This window comes from Diceros bicornis, chromosome 31 (genome assembly GCF_020826845.1).
Source record: "Diceros bicornis minor isolate mBicDic1 chromosome 31, mDicBic1.mat.cur, whole genome shotgun sequence".
Lineage (NCBI taxonomy): Eukaryota > Metazoa > Chordata > Mammalia > Perissodactyla > Rhinocerotidae > Diceros > Diceros bicornis.
This window is the reverse complement of record NC_080770.1, coordinates 23401645-23420784: the sequence shown is the minus strand read 5'-3', so window position 1 is coordinate 23420784 and position 19140 is coordinate 23401645. Positions and strand designations below refer to the sequence as shown.

The 19140-nt window shown below is 50.7% G+C and overlaps 1 protein-coding gene across 1 annotated transcript in view; it reads right to left on the bottom strand.

Annotated features, from left to right (window-relative positions):
* The window catches only part of LRP4 (LDL receptor related protein 4), a 49074-nt gene extending 30281 nt beyond the window's left edge, over window positions 1–18793 (bottom strand). Inside the window, exons 1-7 of the mRNA XM_058527015.1 lie at window positions 18565–18793; window positions 3252–3398; window positions 1913–2029; window positions 1512–1625; window positions 1055–1171; window positions 598–726; window positions 241–360 (exon numbers count right to left, since the gene is read on the bottom strand). Coding sequence (XP_058382998.1) covers window positions 241–360; window positions 598–726; window positions 1055–1171; window positions 1512–1625; window positions 1913–2029; window positions 3252–3398; window positions 18565–18616 — 796 coding nt within the window. The 5' untranslated portion in view covers window positions 18617–18793. The remainder of the gene's footprint in view (window positions 1–240; window positions 361–597; window positions 727–1054; window positions 1172–1511; window positions 1626–1912; window positions 2030–3251; window positions 3399–18564) is intronic.
* Between the last annotated feature and the right edge of the window lie 347 nt (window positions 18794–19140).

The following is a 19140-nucleotide window of genomic DNA, read 5'->3' as shown; positions in this document are numbered from 1 at the left end:
TTGACCGCCATCTGCTGGAAAACTGCTGAGATGAATATATAAATCTATATAATTTATATAAGTCCATTGTGTGACTGGCATCCTTTTGCACATAGTGCCTCTGTGCAGTGCCCAACCTACACAACTGTATACAGTGGTCCTGTCCAATCTGTCTTCAGCCTTTATCAGTGGTGGCCTTTTTGGCTCCACAGCCTCCTTCCCTACTTCCAGCCCAGACCTTTGGCACTGTCCCCCACTCACTACAGTTGCGCTCATCAGATTGGTCATCACAGTCCGCGTCGCCATCACAGCGCCAGCCTGCGTTGATGCACAGGCCACTGTCACACATGAACTCCCCAGAGCGGCAGGGCTGGTGGGAGGCTGGAAAAACACGACAGACTTGTCTCTAGCCAGCGTACGCACACAGCCTTCCATGGCAGACCAGAAAACCACAGCCCCAGCAGCCCGGCCCTTCCATCTTTGCCCAATAGGGACCACGAAATTCGGACACTGCTCCCCTCAGCTCCTACCCCAGCTGGCACCTGTGCCTTGCCATCCCAGGAGTTCCTCCCAGCCAGGCCTCTCCCCCTCCTCCACCCAGCTGGCCAGAGCACTCACAGCAGTCAGACTCGTCTGACCAGTCTCCACAGTCATCATCGCCATCACAGTGGTAGATATCGAGGATGCAGCGGCCGTAGGCACACTGGAACTCCTCCAGGTTGCAGGGGGGCGCTGGCACAGCAGAGGCTGGAAGGAAGGCAGGTGTGGGGAAGGGCATACACTCAGGCCTGGATAGAGGAGAGGGGCCCAGACCCCTCAAAGGGGCAAGATGCTCAGGCAAGGCAACCAGGCTTCATTTGGGTCGGCCCTTAGAGACTCCCATATTCTGGCGGATCAAAGGGAGATCTCCCTTCCCACCTGGGGAACCTGCCCCCACCCCAGTTCAGCCTAGGGGGAGCTGCTTCTTAAGAACTCGCCCTCCCTGCCCACGCACTCCTCAGCCTGGCCCTCAGCCCATGGGATGGAGCCCTCTGCCTCATCCCAGCCCAACAGCCTGAGTTCTGGGGCCACTCACGACAGCTCTCCTCGTCAGACCCATCTTTGCAGTCGGTGTCACCATCGCAGTACCAGTGCTCAGCAATGCAGCTTCCATCACTGCAGCGGAATTCCTTGTCAGAGCACTTGCGCATGTCTGGGGGTGCAACGGGACAGCAATCCTGCAGGAGCCCTACAGGCAACCCTCCCACAGTCCTCCCTGCCTCCCACCCTCACTGCCCCTGTGGGAGTCTGACACAGCCCCCGTAAGACACCACAGATTCGGTGCAGACTCTCCGGGGAAAGCCAAGGCCCTGGAGAGACTGGGCCTCAGGCTCCTGTTCTGTGGTTCCTGGGGTGTCTTGACTGCTGTGCCCCTCCTGCCTTCCCCCAGCCTCTCCAGACACCTGGGCAGCACTAGAGCCATTGCTGGTCTTTCCCCCCATGGCCAGGCCAGCCACCAGCCAGCCTGCCTGCCTCCCTGGAGCACCACTCACCACACTGCTCATCGCTGTTGTCACCACAGTCATTGTCACCATCGCAATGCCACAGGCTCCGGATGCAGTAGCCATTCTGGCAGGGGAACTCGTCTTCCTCACACTCCCGGGGGGCTGTGGGCACAGAGCAGTCAGGCTGCCGCAGGCAGTGGGGGCCAGTGCCTGGAAGCCCCACAGAAAGCTCTGCGGAGCAGAGCAGTCAAGCAGCTCCAATGCTGCCCCGAGGGATCCGAAGCAGGTGGCTGTTTTTCAGGGGCTTATCTGACTGAGAGAAGAGGTAACGGGACAGGACAAAGAGCTGAAGACCCAAGGGCTGACGTGGGCCTGGGGCATCATTTTCCAATTGAAAATCCTTTCCCAACAGAGCCTGATGGAGCCCGCCTGGCCCTGCCAGCACTCACGACAGTCCTGCTCGTCTGAGTCGTCCTCACAGTCGTTGTCCCCATCACACACCCAGGAGCGGCGGATGCACTTGCCATTGTCACAGTGAAAGTCAAGAGGGGAGCAGGTGGGCAGCACTGAGTCCCAGGAAAAGAAAGGAAAAGGGAATCAGGCTGGTATACTTACTCAGGCAGGCTCAAATCCAGCCAGGCCAGAAATCCTTTCCCAAGACCCCTTGTTCCCTGTCTCCCCATCTGAATTATGGTCCTCCCAGATTCCTATGCCTGCCCCCAGCTGATGGAGAAGCTAAGCAGAAAATGGGAGAATATTAGAAAGGAATGATGGTGAGAGGTTCACAGGGCAGAACAGCCCAAGGAACTCAAAACCACTAAGAAAGCAGTAAGAAAAACATGAGCAAGAGAAAGAAGTGTACCTTTTTTCTTTGCCTCTTGTTAAATCATGACTAACACATGCGGGCTCAATTTCCAGTTCTAGAACTCATTACTTATCACGCTGAGCAAGTCAGTTACCTTCCCCGAGCTGTAGGTTCTTCGACTGTACAATGGGGATAATTACACAGACTCACAGAAGTCTTTTGAGATAATGCATATGAAAGTGCTACATGAAAGTGAGCCATTCCCATCAGCACAATTAGCTGAACTGATTAGGGTTAATAAGGTCCACCTTGTAAGTTCATTCTTATTAGACTAATTAGCCACCCTCAGACACAGGTGCTGCAAGTTGGAGGTTGCACCCCTAAACCCAGACAACTGGCTCAGCAGTGGTATTTCTATACGTCCAAGACAGGACACTCTAGCCCATTGTGCATACATTACTACACTAGGGGAAAAGGGAGATTTTAAAAGAATATCAGAAAAATAAATAAATAAATAAATAAATAAATAAAAAGAAAGATTTCTCACAGTCTATGTTATTTAAAAAGGTGTAATTATACAGAATGCCAGTATAAGAAACACAGAAATAATCTGTTTCCATGTATAGTATGCACATTAAAAAATAAACAAATATGCAGCACAAATACACAAACACATATTCACATAAATACAGAGAAATCTATTTAAGGAGACTATCTGTAGTTTCAAGGGTGTTTTCTTCTATACTTATTTCCAAGTTTGTTTTATTGGACATATATGCATGGAAATACAGGAAACACAGGAGGGTTGAAGCCATATATATTGTGGAAAAAACACCCATCTGTCAATATTGGTCACCCTCGCAAGAGTCCAGTGCTCGGAGTCTGACACTGCTGATGCACGGAGCACTCCATCAGACTTGTCCTCACCCCAAGGTCCCTCTTCTACCACTTCCCACCACCCCACAGGGAGGGGAGCTTCTTACTACATCCGTCCTCATCGCTGTGGTCCCCACAGTCGTTGTCTCCATCACACTGCCACTGGGCGGGGATGCAAGTGCACTCGCCGAGGGCACTCACTGCACACGTGAAGTGGCTCCTACCACAAGCACACTGAGGGCTGCTGGCTAGGCCTGGGCAGAGGGAAGAGAAACCAGTGAGGGTTCAGCTCCCGCCCAACCAAAGCCCATTCCAGGGGGCAAGGTAGAGGAGCCAGGTCTAGGGGCACTGTCACCCAGGGAGCCACGGTGACACTGCAGGGAGATGCAGAACATGTAATCGTGCCTACTCCCTCCTCCAAAGTACAAATGGTCAAGAAGGTACCCTCTGGGGCCGGCCTGGTGGCGCAGTGGTTAGGTTCGCGCGCTCTGCTTTGGAGGCCCGGGGTTCGCAGGTTCGGATCCTGGGTGCAGACCTATGCACCGCTTAGCAAGCCATGCTGTGGCAGGCGTCCCATATATAAAGTAGAGGAGGATAGGTTTGGCCCAGGGCCAATCTTCCTCAGCAAAAAGAGGAGGATTGGCAACAGAAGTTAGCTCAGGGTTAATCTTCCTCACCAAAAAAAAAAAAAAAGAAGGTACCCTCTGATTTTGGGCTCACAAATAGTCCAGGTACCCCCCTCAATGACCGGGCTTTTTGGCAGAACACCCCTAAAGGCCCAGAGACAAATGATGCCACCTGGACGGCTGGTGCTCTTGAGGAAGGGGAGCAGGCGACAGAAGGCATGGTGCAGAGAGGCCTCCATATCCTTCCCTCCAAAACCAGGTTGAGATATGGATGTTTTTGCCTCTATACGGGGCCAGGCCTTGGGATGCTGGCCAGGGAGGGCAAGAAATAAGAGTGGAATTGAAGTGCTGGAGCCCCTTTAGGGATAAGGAATCCACCTGGGGGAGCAGGAAGCAGCACAGGCTGCTGAGTCCCCCAGTCAGAACTCACTTTTGAGGACGGTGACTAAGGAGGAGTGGGGCCTGGGGGAGGGGACCAGGCCACTTCAGGGCAGAGTGACTGGGACCAGTCAGGGCCTTCCGGTCTGTGGGACAGGCCGCAGCCTGGAGGAAGGATGGCAGAAGCAGCCCCTCCCCCCAGCCTCAGCAGCTCACAGCTGGGCTTCCCTATTGAGCATCCAGCTATCTGCCTGGCCAAGTCCCATGACCGAGCTGCCGTGCCCCCTCCCCAGCGTGCCCAGCAGGATGCCCTGGGATGGCGTGTGAATGGCTCAGTGCCCCCGCTCCAGCCTCAGCTGGAACAAAGGGTTCTGCCAGGGTCACTCTCCCCCTCCCAGCATTCATCTAACCCGCTGGGCTGCTGCAGCTGGGAAAGGGGGCCACCGCTCAGCACTCCCCCTTGCTTTCCTCTCCCCTTCCTCGCCTCAGGCTGAGCTGGAACAGGGAAGGAGCCAGCTCCTAAATTACCAACCCTCTTCCTTTACTATTTACTGAGCCCAGCTTCTCTGTCTTGGCTCATCTCCTTGATGTACATCTTCACCTCACATTACAATTACTCAGCCTGGCTTAGGGCTTAGGGCCCGGAAGGAAAGGGTACACTGCTATCCCCTCCAAAAGCAAGGAGAGAGCCCTAGATCCTTCCCTCTCCAATTTAGCCCCAAGGGTAAGTGTGAGTAAAAGGCAGGGGTTCCTAACCTGCAGATGAATGGATGGATGGCATGGGGATCTGTGAACCCCTGAAATGACATACAAAATGGACATTTCTGGAGCGAAGGACTACAGCTTTCACCAGTCCTCAACTAAGGCCTTGCCCTCCCCCTCCACATGCTAAGGGAATCAGCTGCTCTAGAAAAGATGCAGGATTTCCTGCAGAAGCCAAAGGAATCTGTTTGAGAGGTGCAGCATCTCCATACCTCACAGGAAGGCCCTATTCCAAGCCCTGTGCTCCTGTCTCTCCAGGTCTCTCTGCAAGTGCAGGACAGAGGATTCTTCCCCAGGGAAGCACTGAAGACCCAGCTGCCCCAGCTCCAGCCCCACCCTCTTGGGCCTGTTCTGAGAGCACTGAGAGGGATGGGGGCTTCTTTCACTCAAACCCTGGGCACCAGAGCCTGAGGAACTTTTGTAGTGTGGCCAGCTCATCACAGCTATAGGCACTACTTTAGGGAACTCTGGCTGATGAAACAGCAAAGACTAAGTATTCCAGAGGATTCCGTGCGGTGGGGCTCCCCAACACGCAGATCCCCTTCATGGGGAGGATGGTGAAGAGGAAGGATAAGGCTAACTCAATGGTTCTCAACCAGGGATGCTCTTTCTCCCCAGGGGGCATTTGGAAGTGTGTGATGACATTTTTGGTTGTCGTTGATTGGCGGCACTTCTGGCATCTAGTGGGTAGAAGCCAGGGATGCTGCCAAATAACCTACAACGTACAGGACAGGCTTCCACAACAAAGGAATTATCCAGCCCAAAATGTCAATGGAGGTTGAGAAACTCTGCTAGCCACACACAGCAGGGACCAACGAGGAGTTCAGGGTAAATGGAGTGACAAGAAGAGAGAGAAAGAAAGAGGGAACTAGGGGGAGGCGGGAGAGGAAAAAGCACTGGACCCGGAGTAGACAGATCTGGGTTCCCCAGCTACGCGACCTCGTGCAAGTCACATAGCTCCCTAAGCCTCAGTTTCTTCATTTGTAAAAAGGGCCACAAGGATTGGAGGAGATAAATTGTAAAAAGCTAACCTCGTGCCTTGGCACACCAAAGATGCTCAACAAATGCAGGATGAGAGTGTGCAGGGATAGGGACGCAGGGGCTAAATTTTTCCGAAAGGCCTTGATTTTAAGAACCTGAGTACCAGGATTGGGAGAGCAAGAAGCAGCATGCAAGTCAAAAGGAACACTGAAGGGAAAGAGGAGGCTTCAGTCCTGTGTGTGTTTCTTTTTAGGGCTCCACCCCCGCCTTTGGCTGAGTGATAAAAGAAGTCTTGATTTTCCCGTGCGGCCTTCAGGAACAAAGCATTCCATCGAGTGGGCATCAAGTTCGTTGCAGGCGGCTGAAGAGTCACAACTTCCTGCATGTCAGAGCGACATCTGAACATCAGCGTGTGAAGGTCAGGCAGCCAGTGGCGGGCAAACCCCTGGCGTGGGCTTTCATACAGTAAACAGACACATTATACTCCCAAAAGCCAGCTCTTCTGGACAACTGTTGCCCCTCTAGGATCCCCGGAGGTGGAATTCTGCCTTTTCACTCAAGTCCTGGCTGTGATCATAAAGGACGGCTTTTAACCCTTTTTAACTAAAAGAATGGTGAGTGAAGAAAGGAAACAAATGGCTGCGGGTGGCGAAACACAGTCTTCATTTTAAGAAACGTTCAGTTAGAATACTCAGCTACGCTACTGGCCTTGAAAGCTATTTGCCAGCCACACTGCAAGCTCCCTCGGCCTCTAGGGGCTTGGGCCTTTCGACCTAATGCAATTCAACAAGGAAAAGATCTCTCCCCGGAGTGTTTGCTCTCCCTTATTATCAAGTCATCCAGGTTGGGAGTTACATGTTAATGTGCTCACAGGGTCTTCCTGAGAGGTTAACCAAACTGTCACCATTTACACCTCACCTCTCTCTCCTCAGCCACCTTACCAATTTCTCACTGCTTTGTTTCTTTCTTGTTTTTTTTTTGAGGAAGAGTGGCCCTGCACTAACATCTGTTGCCAATCTTCCTCTTTTTTTTTTTCTCCCCAAAGCTCCAGTACATAGTTGTGTATCATAGTTGTAGAGTTGTAGCTTTTCTATATGGGACGCCGCCTCAGCATGGCTTGATGAGCAGTGAGTGGGTCCATGCCCAGGATGCAAACCGGAGAACCCCAGAACACCGAAGTGGGATGCACCAACTTAACCTTTATGCCACCGGGCTGGCCCCTCACTGCTGTCTTCTGAAGGAAGGAAGGGAAACACCCATCTGGTATACCGGACACAGTGTGCCATGGTAGTAGAGAGCATAGGTTTTGGACTCAGAGAGATGAGTTCAAATCCTGGTTCTATCACTAACTCTACAAGTTTGAACAAGTTAATTAATGCCTCTGAGCCTCAGTTTCCTCATCCATAAAATGGGAATAATAATATTAATGCTAGGGCCGGCCCCGTGGCTTAGTGGTTAAGTGAGCGCACTCTGCTACTGGTGGCCCGGGTTCACATCCCAGACGCGCACTGATGCACCACTTCTCCGGCCGTGCTGAGGCCGTGTCCCACATACAGCAACTAGAAGGATGTGCAACTATCACATACAACTATCTACTGGGGCTTTGGGGAAAAAAAAAAAGGAGGAAGATTGGCAATAGATGTTAGCTCAGAGCCAGTCTTCCTCAGCAAAGAAGAGGAGGATTAGCATGGATGTTAGCTCAGGGCTGATCTTCCTCGCAAAAAATAATAATAATAATAATGCTACCACAAAGGGTTTTGTAAAGATTAAATAATCCATGTAAACTGCTTAGCACAGGGCTGGCACACAGCAAAAGTTTCATAATAATACAACCATCATTTACTAAGAACTTACCAGATGCCCTGCAAATACTTTTCTAAGTGCTTTTCATATGCTACATCACTGAATGCTCTCAACAACCCTAGGAGGTGACAGTGTTATTATTATCACCACTTTACAGTTGAGGACACCGAGACACAGAGAGGTGAAGTCTGTTCATAGGTCACAGAGGTACTAAGGGTTGGAGCGAGCATTCACATCCAGGCAGGCCGATCTCCGAGTCTCTGCTCTTAATCACTTCATTACACTGCCTCCCAATAAGTAGGACTGTTACTATGAGAATTTCCAAAACCCTGAGGTCAGAAAAGGGAATTTACAGGGCCAGCCTGGTGGCGTAGTGGTTAAGTTTGAGCACTATGCTGCGGCGGCCCAGGGTTCGCAGGTTTGGATCCCAGGCGCGGACCTACACACCACTTATCAAGCCATGCTGTGGCGGCATCCCATATAAAGTAGAGGAAGATGGGCACGGATGTTAGCCCAGGGCCAATCTCCCTCTGCAAAAAAGAGGAGGATTGGCAATGGATGTTAGCTCAGGGCTAATCGTTCTCAAAAAAAAAAAAAAAAAGGAATTGACAACACTGGGACCTCTGGGTCCCTCTCCTTTATGCACTCTCGATCAGCAAATACGCGGTGAGTTTACGGATCTCAAGCAGTGACCTCTCCTTCTGGTTACTGCTAAAGCTAAAGACCAATTTCCCTTGCCCTAGGGTGAGGTGGTGAGGCAGGGACAGTCTGGAACTCCAGTCCTTTGACCCAGCGCCTCGGTGTTGTGTTGGTCTAGGAAGGAATGGGGCTTCTGACAACAAATAACTATATTTTGTAGTTTCTCTTTACAGTTTGCAAGCTACTTTTGCATACACATTTGCATTTTCATTTAATCTTTAAAATAACCCTGACTAGTTACTGTAGTGCCCATTTGATAGGTGAGGTCATCTGCTTTGGCCAAGGTCATGGGGTAAGCAGGAGAGCCAGGACGGCAGCTCCATTCTGACGCTTAGGCCAGTATTCTTGTCTTAGTCTGATCTCCGAATCTGGACTTTCAATAAGCTTCTCAGGTGACATGGATGCACACTCAAGTTAGAGAGGCACTGTCTTCCACCATCCCATAGAACGCTCAGCTGAAAAGGGACCACACCTTTCACTTGGAGGTCCAAGGTGGACAGTGACTGTACACAGCTACAGAGTAGCTTTTTCTTTTTTTTTTTAATGATTTAAAAAAAAATTTTTTTTATTTCCCCCAAAGCCCCAGTAGATAGTTGTATGTCATAGTTGCACAGCCTTCTCGTTGCTGTATGTGGGACACGGCCTCAGCATGGCCAGAGAAGCAGCGCGTCAGTGCGCGCCCGGGATCCGAACCCGGGCTGCCAGCGGCGGAGCGCGCACACTTAACCGCTAAGCCACGGGGCTGGCCCCAGAGTAGCTTTTTCAAGTTGAATCAGAAATGAGAAGGCTTAAGGAGTGTCCTGTGAGTGCTGGGATATGATGGCCACGTCAGTGTGAAACGGGTTACAATGGGAACAGGAAAAATCATCACTCACATAAGTGAAGGATGTTTTTCTTACAATATACCAAAGGTTTCCTCTCTCCTCCTGCCAGTGGTGGCAATAGTGAGGATATAAACCTTATTTAATGAGAATAAGTTACTTGAAATGACCCTAAACTACATCCAGGCTAATCAAGGGACCAATCCACCGATTTCAGCTCCCTGGGCAGCCTACTCAGTAAGCGTCTCTCACTGAAAGGGATGTCCCTGTAGCAAGACAAAACTGACATAACTGAAAGGAGTGGCAGCAAGGAGCCACATGGAAATGGATCTAACTTCATCCAGGAGACCCCTGGAATCTGGAGGGACCTGGGTGCCTATAAATAGCCACTGCTGGAAAAGACAGAGCTTGCACAGAAAACATCAGAACCAAGACCAAAAAAGGTAAATGGTTGGCAGCAGAAGGAGGCCAGGAAGTGAACCCTTTCCTGATGCTGCTCCACCTGGACCCATGTGGCACCGGCTGAATTGAAAGCCCCTGCTCTGTGCCCCCAGAGGCCCTTTGTGCTTCCTCTTACAGTAGCATTTAGTCCACTGTGGGATCACTGTTCACTTGCTGGACCATAAGCCTCTTGGAAGTTGGAATTATATGATATAGGGCTTTGTACTTGTATTCACAGTGCATAGTTCAACGCTTGGTGTGTAGCAGATGATCAACAGAAGTTTGTAAAATGAACGAACGATACATTCCTCTAGAGTCTTGTGAGAGTTGGAGTCAAAGGAAAAGAGAGGCCCACAATATTAGAAATGAAAGTTATTTCCTATCTAACCCGCAGTCAAGAAAATAGGAATCTTTTTTTTTTTTATTGATGTCTTAATGGTTTTTAACATTGTGAAATTTTGGGTTGTGCATTTTTGTTTGTCCATCACCATATATATGACTCCCTTCACCCCTTGTGCCCACCCCCCACCCCCACTGCCCCTGGTAACCACAGTACAGTTTTCTCTGTCCATGTGTTGGTTTATATTCCACATATGAGTGAGATCATACAGTGTTTGTCTTTCTCTTTCTGGCTTATTTCACTTAACATAATACGCTCCAGGCCCATCCATGTTGTTGCAAATGGGACGATTTTGTCTTTTTTTTATGGCTGAGTAGTATTCTATTGTATATATATACCACATTTCTTAATCCAGTCATCAGACAAGGGACACTTAGGTTGCTTCCACTTCTTGGCTATGGTGAATAATGCTGCAATGAACATAGGGGTGCATAAGCCTCTTTGGATTGTTGATTTCAGGTTCGTTGGATAGATTCCCAGTAGTGGGATGGCTGGGTCATAGGACATCTCTATTTTTAATTCTTTGAGGAATCTCCATACCGTTTTCCATAAAGGCTGCACCAGTTTGCATTCCCACCAGCTGTGTATGAGGGTTCCTGTTTCTCCACATCCTCTCCAACACTTGTTGTTTTTTGTCTTGGTGATTATAACCATTCTAACAGGCGTGAGGTGGTATCTTAGTGTTGTTTTGATTTGCATTTCCCTGATGATTAGTGATGTTGAACATCTTTTCATGTGCCTATTGGCCATCTGTATATCTTCCTTGGAGAAGTGTCTGTTCATTTCCTCTGCCCATTTTTTGATCGGGTTGTTTGTTTTTTTGTTGTTCAGTTGTGTGAGTTCTTTACATATTATGGAGATCAACCCCTTGTCAGATGTATGTTTTGCAAATATTCTCTCCCAGCTGATGGGTTGTCTGTTCATCTTGATTCTGGTTTCATTTGTCTTATAAAAGCTCTTTAATCTGATAAAGTCCCACTTGTTTATTTTTTCTTTAGTTTCCCTAGTCTGGGTAGGCATGTCATCTGAAAAGAAGGAATCTTCTTTTTAAGGTGGCTTCCCAGTCCTATCCAGGTTAAGTTCACTCCCTTCTCCTACAAGGGTTCCTTTCACTCGCTGTGACACTGACACTCCATGACTCTACTTATTCCTGTCCCTAGAGGCCAGCCTTATCTGGTTTGAAAATCTACCTGGTGAAGTCTTCTCCTAGTGGGCCCTCTCAAAAAGGACACCATCGAGCACATGATTATTGGTCCCAACAAGTTTAGTCCTCTTTTGCCACTCTTTTTGTGTGTGTGTGTGTGTGTGTGAGGAAGATCAGCCCTGAGCTAACATCCATGCCAATCCTCCTCTTTTTGCTGAGGAAGATTGGCCCTGGGCTAACATCTATTGCCAATCCTCCTCCTTTTTTTTTTTTCCCTTTTTCTCCCCAAAGCCCCAGTAGATAGTTGTATGTCATAGTTGCACATCCTTCTTAGTTGCTGTATGTGGGACGCCGCCTCAGCACGGCCAGACAAGCAGTACGTCAGTGCGCACCGGGGATCCGAACCAGGGCCGCCAGTAGTGGAGCATGCGCACGTAACCGCTAAGCCATGAGGCCGGCCCCTCTTTTGCCACTCTTAAACACAGAAAAGTTCTTAATGGTCAGCCTCCAAAGTTATGAGGCAGAAGAGCATAATGTTAAGAACATGGGAACAAAACTAAGCTAATTCCTGGCTGTCTGACCCTGCGCATGTTATTTAATCTCTTTATACCTTAGTTTCTCATCAGAAAAACTGAGATAATAAGAGCCCTTATCTCATATGGATGTTAAGAGAATTAAATTAGTTAATTCATAAAAAGCACTTCGCACAATTCCTGGCACATACAAAGCTCTCAATAAATGACAGCTCTTGCTATTACTATTACAGAATTTGACTCACCCCAAACTGTGTTATCTAGCTTGCCCATGATTAAGCCTTGCTATTTCAGGGCTTGAGCTGTCTAAAAACCCTACTGTGTGCTGAGCTGCAGTGCCACTCCCATGGATTAAGTTGGTGGCATGAATGACCACAGGAAGAGATGGAAAGGGCTATAGCACGAGTCCTGCTTTATTGCCTTTCTCTGGAGGAACTCGAGGCATATAGGAGCCTTTATCCTTGCTTAATTTATCATCAACCAATTCCTGGGAGGCAAGTATAGAAAAGAGCCTTCAGAACCTAAGTTACAGAGCAATTCAGAAATGGATTAGTTTCCTCTTTTGTAAAATGGAGGTAATAATAATACCAATTTCATAGGGTTGCTGGGAGATTTAAATGAAATAATACATACGAAATACACAGTAAGCAGCTATTCTTATTGTTGTTGTTGTCATTAACCCCATCATCTTCATCTGAATGTGTCCTCCCTCTCAACCCAGTAACGCAACTATGACACTAGGCTGTCTCAAAAGTCTACTTACCCTGCCCAGGAGCTTAGTCAACAGATCTCACAAATCCAACAGGGCTTGAATGTGGCTGTGCCCTGTGAGGGGCTGCTTCAAATACCACTTTCCTCTGCCCCTACATCTCAGAACATAAGGCCCACAGAGTAACACGTGGCTTCAGGGAGCAACAAACCACATCTCCCCTTCTGGGAGCTTTTTTAAGCCTCCCTCCACCAAAAAGCACTTGTAAAGTAATTCTTTACACACTGGGATTCCCTGAGAAGACGAAGACTGAGAACAGAGAGAAGTCAATCTAAGAGAAAATATAGACAGCCCCAACCTAAATCTTCTGGTATAGCTTGGCTATAAAATATCCTGTTCTCAAAGAGGTAATACGGGTTAGAAGGTTAAAAGCTTAGGCTCTGCGTTCAAATCCTGGGTCAGTAACTCACTAGCTGTGTGACAGCAAACTGCTCTGAGTCTTAGTTTCCCATCTGTAAGATAGGAACCTAACTGTACGTACCTCATAAGGATACTATGAGGAGTGATAATACACTCGAAACACTTATCACAGGGCCAAGGATATAGCAAAAGATTCAAAAATGTTAACTGCCCCAGAAGTACATTTGTATTTTTTAGACCACGTGTCCCACCAGTTCTTGGTGCAAAAATGGTCACCAGAGATCATTCCCAGAAGAGCAGAAATTCTCATCTGGGGGAGATACATTTTAGAGCCATTCACTCTTACTGTCTCTCGGAACCTGTAATTGAGACTTCTTGTTTAAACCGCCTGGGATGGGGAGGGAGGGGCATGGAAAGAGGAGAAGGGAACTTCTCTTTCTTATTTGTTAGGTTTATGGATATTATAACCTGCATCTGTGTTTGGTTTCCAGAAGGCTGTAGTCAACCCAACAGAGAAACTATCTCCTGTCCTCATGTCTGCCTGAAAGGTGGTGGCAGTCGGGATCCTAAGGCTGGGGCCAACGAAGGGAACATTTAGAGCACTTCCTCCACCCCCCTCCCTGCAGGCCCAGCAGGAAGTGGAGCTGCCTAGCTTGGAGAGATCACTGGAGGCACTTACAACCTCGAAGCTTCTTGATTTCACGTGCTAATCAGGTGTCTCTCCCAATACTCTGCTCTGTACCTGTCTGGCCCTACACCCAGACCGGGGGAGGGTCCCTCTCCCCCAAAAAAGTGCTGCTTGGAGCCAGGAGCTTCCCGGCCCCAGAACAACCTCTGGTGATAAATTATGCAGCAGCACCTTTGTGTCGCTGCCTCTCAGCCAGATGGGAGGTTTGCTCCCAGTCTTTTGTTTCCGGCTTTGCTCGCAGCTCTGATCCTCAGCTCTGCACAGAGGTGAGGGGGGAGCTCCCTTTGGCCAAGTCAGGGCTTGCAGCAAGTCCCAGCAAGGCTTTCCCCAGCTGGTCTCAGGCAGCGCCCTTCCTCTCCTCATTCTAACCTGAATGAGCAGAGAAGCAGGGCATTTAGAGTGAATCCACTCAGCTGTGAGCAAGGATGGGAATGCCTACGTGCAGTAAAAGAATGAAGTTTGTTCACAAGGGCGTAAGAGGTGCCCAAGGGCACCTAGGATGTTTGCTTCTTGCTAAATCAAAAACGCAGAACAGAAAATGGAGTCAAACAACCACCAGGAAAACTAGAGAATCAGCTCTTTTTAAACGCTGCTCTTGGTTACGGTCAACTTTCCGCAGCCCCCCAAAACATCACATCACTGGCACCAACTTAAAAGGAAGAAACAAAGAGACAACAGGGGTCAAACTTTGGGGTGGAGGAGCTGGGAGTTGGGGGCAAGTCGTGGGCTTGAGACCCGCATCAATTATCCCTGCACACTGACAGGATTCCTGATTGAAGACGGTAGTCATGAAGGAAGGCGGCCCACAACAGCCCAGCCCCCAAATTGCAGCAATTACTACCTTATGAGCTCTGGGGCCTGACTCCTTTCCCAGGCCAGGGGGTGGGAGAGCTCGGAATTCTAAACTGTCCCAGCTACAAGAGACCTCAGCCAGGACCTCTCACCCCGGGTCACAGCAACCTCAGAGTGAGATGCCTGGCTGCATCCCTGACCACAGGGAAGCTCTCAGAGGAAAGCCTCATCTCCCAAGGACCTCTCCCAGGAGAGCTAAGGTAGGCTGGGCTCCCTAGACTCATGGTATAGCTTAACAGATCTCTTTTCTGGAAGTGTGGACAGGAGGGAACCATGCTTAGGTTTCACTAGGTTTTCAAGGGGAAAAAGAAGGGGCAAGAGCTTTAAAAGAGAAAAAGAAAAACCAGCTGAAATGAATGAAGGGCTGAGCTCCATTTCAGCACATGACACTGGTATAAGGATTTGTTTACCTGGCTTCCACGGTCCAAAGGCAAGAACCATCTCTAATCCACTTACGCAAGCTGGCCAACAGCTAACATTTATCCAAGCCTATAGTAACACAGTTGTCAGGCTCTGCACTGAATGGTTTGAACATACTATTATCTCATTTAATTTTTTACAATATTCTCACGTGATAATTTATTACTACTCCACCCCTCCCATTTACAGATAAGAACCCTCAAGTTGAGGGAGATTAAGTGTTTTTGCACAGGGTCACAAAGAAATGTCGACGCCAAGATTCACACCCAGGTCTACCTGTGCTTCTTAATCACTGAGCTATGTCTGCGGCAATTAGATTAGTGCTTGACAAATGTGTGTTTGCTGAATGAATGAACAAATGAATGGGTGCAGAGCCCAGTTTGGGGAATGCTTCTGAGTGTACTGGGGAGAAAGAATCTGACCCTGCCAGCTCTAAGCTGGAGGGAGAGCGGCAAGCACAGGCATCCATCAGAGCTATTTATAGGGCCAAACCCTGGCTCTGCCAGCCAACCAGTCAGCATGAAGTGTTTCCTGGGACACTGAATCCTACCAGGCTGAAAAGGGGAGAAGGGCTTCCGATGCTGAAGATGAGATAGTAATCCAGACACAGTCTGGGGCCCAGATGCCCCATGCCCAGGCAACTGTGACAAAACTTGTGGATAAGTTTCATCAAGGAATGTAGAGACTAGGCTGGAACAGGCTAACAGACCTAGTCGACCAAGGGCATGGAACTGTCTCATAATTATGAGATGTGCCCAATCATAAAAAAAGACAGGACTTCTTAAAGTAGTCCTCGAAATTCTGTTCCTATTCAGGAAGCTCCTAGTATTGATCTTCTCTTTAAAGGAGAAGCAACATAGCCAAATCCCACCCATTTTCCTTCTTCTTAGGGCTCAAGCTTAGCAGTCAATCAGTAGAAAGAGTGAGCCAAGATCTATAAAACACTCTGTCCTCTGTGACCTCCTGTCTTCTTTGCTGGCCCAGAAGAAGGACATGCCAACGTGCTCGGTCAGTCACAGCCAGACTTGGTTCCTTTGCACCTGTCATTCTTAATACCATGTGCCAGTCCCAAAGATGTTATCTGATATTCAACAGGGGACATAAGAGGAAATCCAAAATCAGTGACAAGCCAAGCATCTTTCCCAAGTCCAATAAGATCAAGGACAAGGTCAACCAAGCACCACGACAACAGCCAGATGGAAAGGAGACCAGTCTCAGCTCTACTCGTTTGCATTCATCCTCAGAAACAACCCTCTACCTACCTAAGCACTCCTGGGCACAATTTTCAACTTTTTGCTTATCTGGAAGAAACCTCTAAGACAAACATGGTTTCTACTCTTCAAATGTTGGTAGATTGTCGGAGGCCTCACCTCACCCCTCAAGAGGAAGATACTCAGGGCTGTTACCAGCAATCAAGCTTCCTTCCAAAATCTTGAAGGGAGGAATGTTATGCAGGCTCAGCCAAACTCGTAGGCTCTAGGAAAAGCCCAAAGGACTAGCAGCATCCATATAAGCACCTTAAACTTTAATGTCTGGAATTCACTCCTAGCTGAGTCAGGTCTGCCTAACTGATCTACTATGACACACTGCCTTCTCCCTGAGCCCCTGGAGCATAGTGTTAGGGACCCTCGTGGTGATATTTTTGGTTGAGCAACTGCTCAGTCTCACTAGTGAACCATGACTCTGTCCCCTCCAGGCCTCCAAGGATGGCTCAGTATCACTAGGCGAAGTTTAGATCTCAATGCCACTGAGTCTCCTTACGCACGTGCACAGAAAGCCTCCCATGCTTAGAAGTTTCTGTTCCACTTTTTGTCCTTAAAAAGAACCCTAAAGAGTTACCAAGAACCCTCCCATCCTTTTTCTATGAAGCATTAAATACACACAATTTTCTACCCCCATTCCCAATGCAGATGTAGTGTGTGCAGTTTTGACAGCTCTGGAGCAATAATATCCTCTTGGCCAGTCTCAGTCCGGAAACTTCCAGCTCCCCTTTCCCTAGGGCAGAAGGCGACAACCTCCTCTCTGGCTTTGTTGGTATCCGTTCTAGTCCTTTTTTTTTTTTTTTTTTTCCCCCAGTGTCGTGCCATTTCCCTTGATCTTTTTCAAAACTTCCTCCAGGGGGCCGAGAGGAAAGTTCCATCCCCTTCCCCTGCAGCCCGAAGGGGGAAACCCCCCCAAAAGTATAGCTGTCCCTTTAAGGGGCCCATGTGGTGGGAAGAGCAGCTACATTCCTACCCCAGTAGGGCCGCTGTCCCGACACGCCAAAGAGGCTACAAATAACCTTCTAGGAGAGAGCCCGGGAGGGGGAGAGCACAGTGCGAAGAGGAACGCGGGTCGGCCAGGCTACTCCTCGGAGAGGAAGAGTGAGGAGCGGAGAGAAAGAGCTCAGTCGGCGTTAGAGGGCTTGGAAAAAGCCATTTAAAACCCACGGGTAGGTTAAACAACAGACATGAGAACTCTGTTTTGGATTTGGGAGGTAAACTAATCTTTAAAACAAGTGCCCAGACATCTCCACGCTCTGCCAGGCAAGTTCCGAAATCTGCACTGACACTTTCCACACGAGCTCCCTACGTTAAAGAAAGAACCGGTGCAAGGCCGGGGTCTGCAGACTCCTCATTCCGAAGCCCACCCCCTCATCCGGGCTGCGGGGAGAATGGGAAGATTCGGATACCGCCGCCCCCCGCCCCCCGGTGGAATAGCGGTGGGTGAGTAAGGTTGGGGTTCAGAGATCAAAGTTCTTTGATCTTAGGGCACAAACTAGAGGCAGCTGCTAAATCACGGGGTGCACCCACAGTCCCAGGCGGCTGGGGAGAAAGATTCCACTGGAGCCCTAATCACACACAACAGTTGCATACGGGCACCAAACAAGTTATTAATAAGGAGCAGATGAAGCAGGAGTCCCCCTGCCATCCGTCCAGCTCCCCCGAGGGCCACCGCGCGGGCCGGGAGGCTGCCTGCCGAGGCTCTACCCGCCCCCCAACCCCGGCCAGGACAGATCTGCGGGAGCCTTCCAGCAGTTTCTTCCCTCTGTCCCTCCTCTGCCCCTTTTTCAACCCAGCTGCCCCCTCCCCCGCTCCGAGCAGGATCCAGGGCAGGAAGCTGATTGGTCGCAGCCAGGAGAGGGAACCCAAAACACCACTAAGGGGAGATGCTGCGAGCAAGCAGTGCCCGCAGACCCTCGGTGGGAGCAAGGTCTGGGTCCGAGGAACTGTTCCTCGAGTAGAGGCATCCCCAGAGCTCAAGTATTCAGATTCCACTGGGGCCCCTCTCTGCAATTCGCCCGAGACCCCCGGCCCCTGGAAGGAGGGCTATTTACAATTTATGGTTTAGCGACCATCCTTCCCCGCCTCCCTTTCTTCGCACACATTCACTCGCACCAAGGACACAGAGACTCTGTCTTAACCCGAAAGGGAAGCAGCCCCCAGCTCTTCAAAGAGCAGCGAGGGAGGGCTAGCCGGCGCCCCGCCTCGTCCCCCAGCCCGACCCAGACCCGAGCCCGGGTCTGGGAGCTCCTCCACTGCTGCCTCCTCCACTGCTGCCTCCTCTCGGACTGGAGGCGCTGGGGGAGCTCCCGACCCCCTCCCTGGCATGCAATCTCAGGGCTACGGCTTGGAGTGCGGGCGAGGGGTCTCAGGCCCCAGCCTGCGCCGTCCGGCTGTCGGGAGGTTAGTCCTGCAGCGGCGGGACCCGGGGACAAACTTTCCCGGCGGGCCGGTCGGCGCGGGCGCGGCGGCGCCGCTTACCGTGTGCGCAGAGCAGGGCGCCAAGCAGCAGCGCGCCCCACGGCCGCCTCATGGTGCCGCGGCCGCCGCCGGCGCTCCCTGCCGGCCGGGGGTCCCGCCGGCTCCCGCGGGACGGCGCGGCGGAGGGGGGCGGCGGAGGGTCCCCGAGGGGAGGCGTCCCGGTCCGCGGCGGCGGACGCGCCCCGCAAGTCGCCGGTCGGCCGCTACTGCCTCCAGTGCTGCCGGAGCCGAGGCCGCCCTGCCAGGGGACCTGGAGGGGGTGTCCTGGGCCCGGCCGCCCCGCCCCCCGCGCCGCAGCCCCTGCCACCGCCACCGCGCCTGGTCCCGCCCCCAGCGCCGGCCCGGCCCCTTCCCGCCCTCGGCCCCCGCCCCCCGGCCCCTGGACCCCACCCGCCCGCGCCTCCTGCGCTGGCCCCGCTGCTCTTGAGGCCGCCCCCACATTCCTAGCCCTCGAGAGAGCCCCCCTCCCTGTCCCCATTACTACTGCTTGAATGTCCCTAACTTAAAAATTATCCTAGCGGCAACTCTCGGATCCCGCTCACTCTAGGTCTATGCCAAAGAGGAGCACCCGGGCTG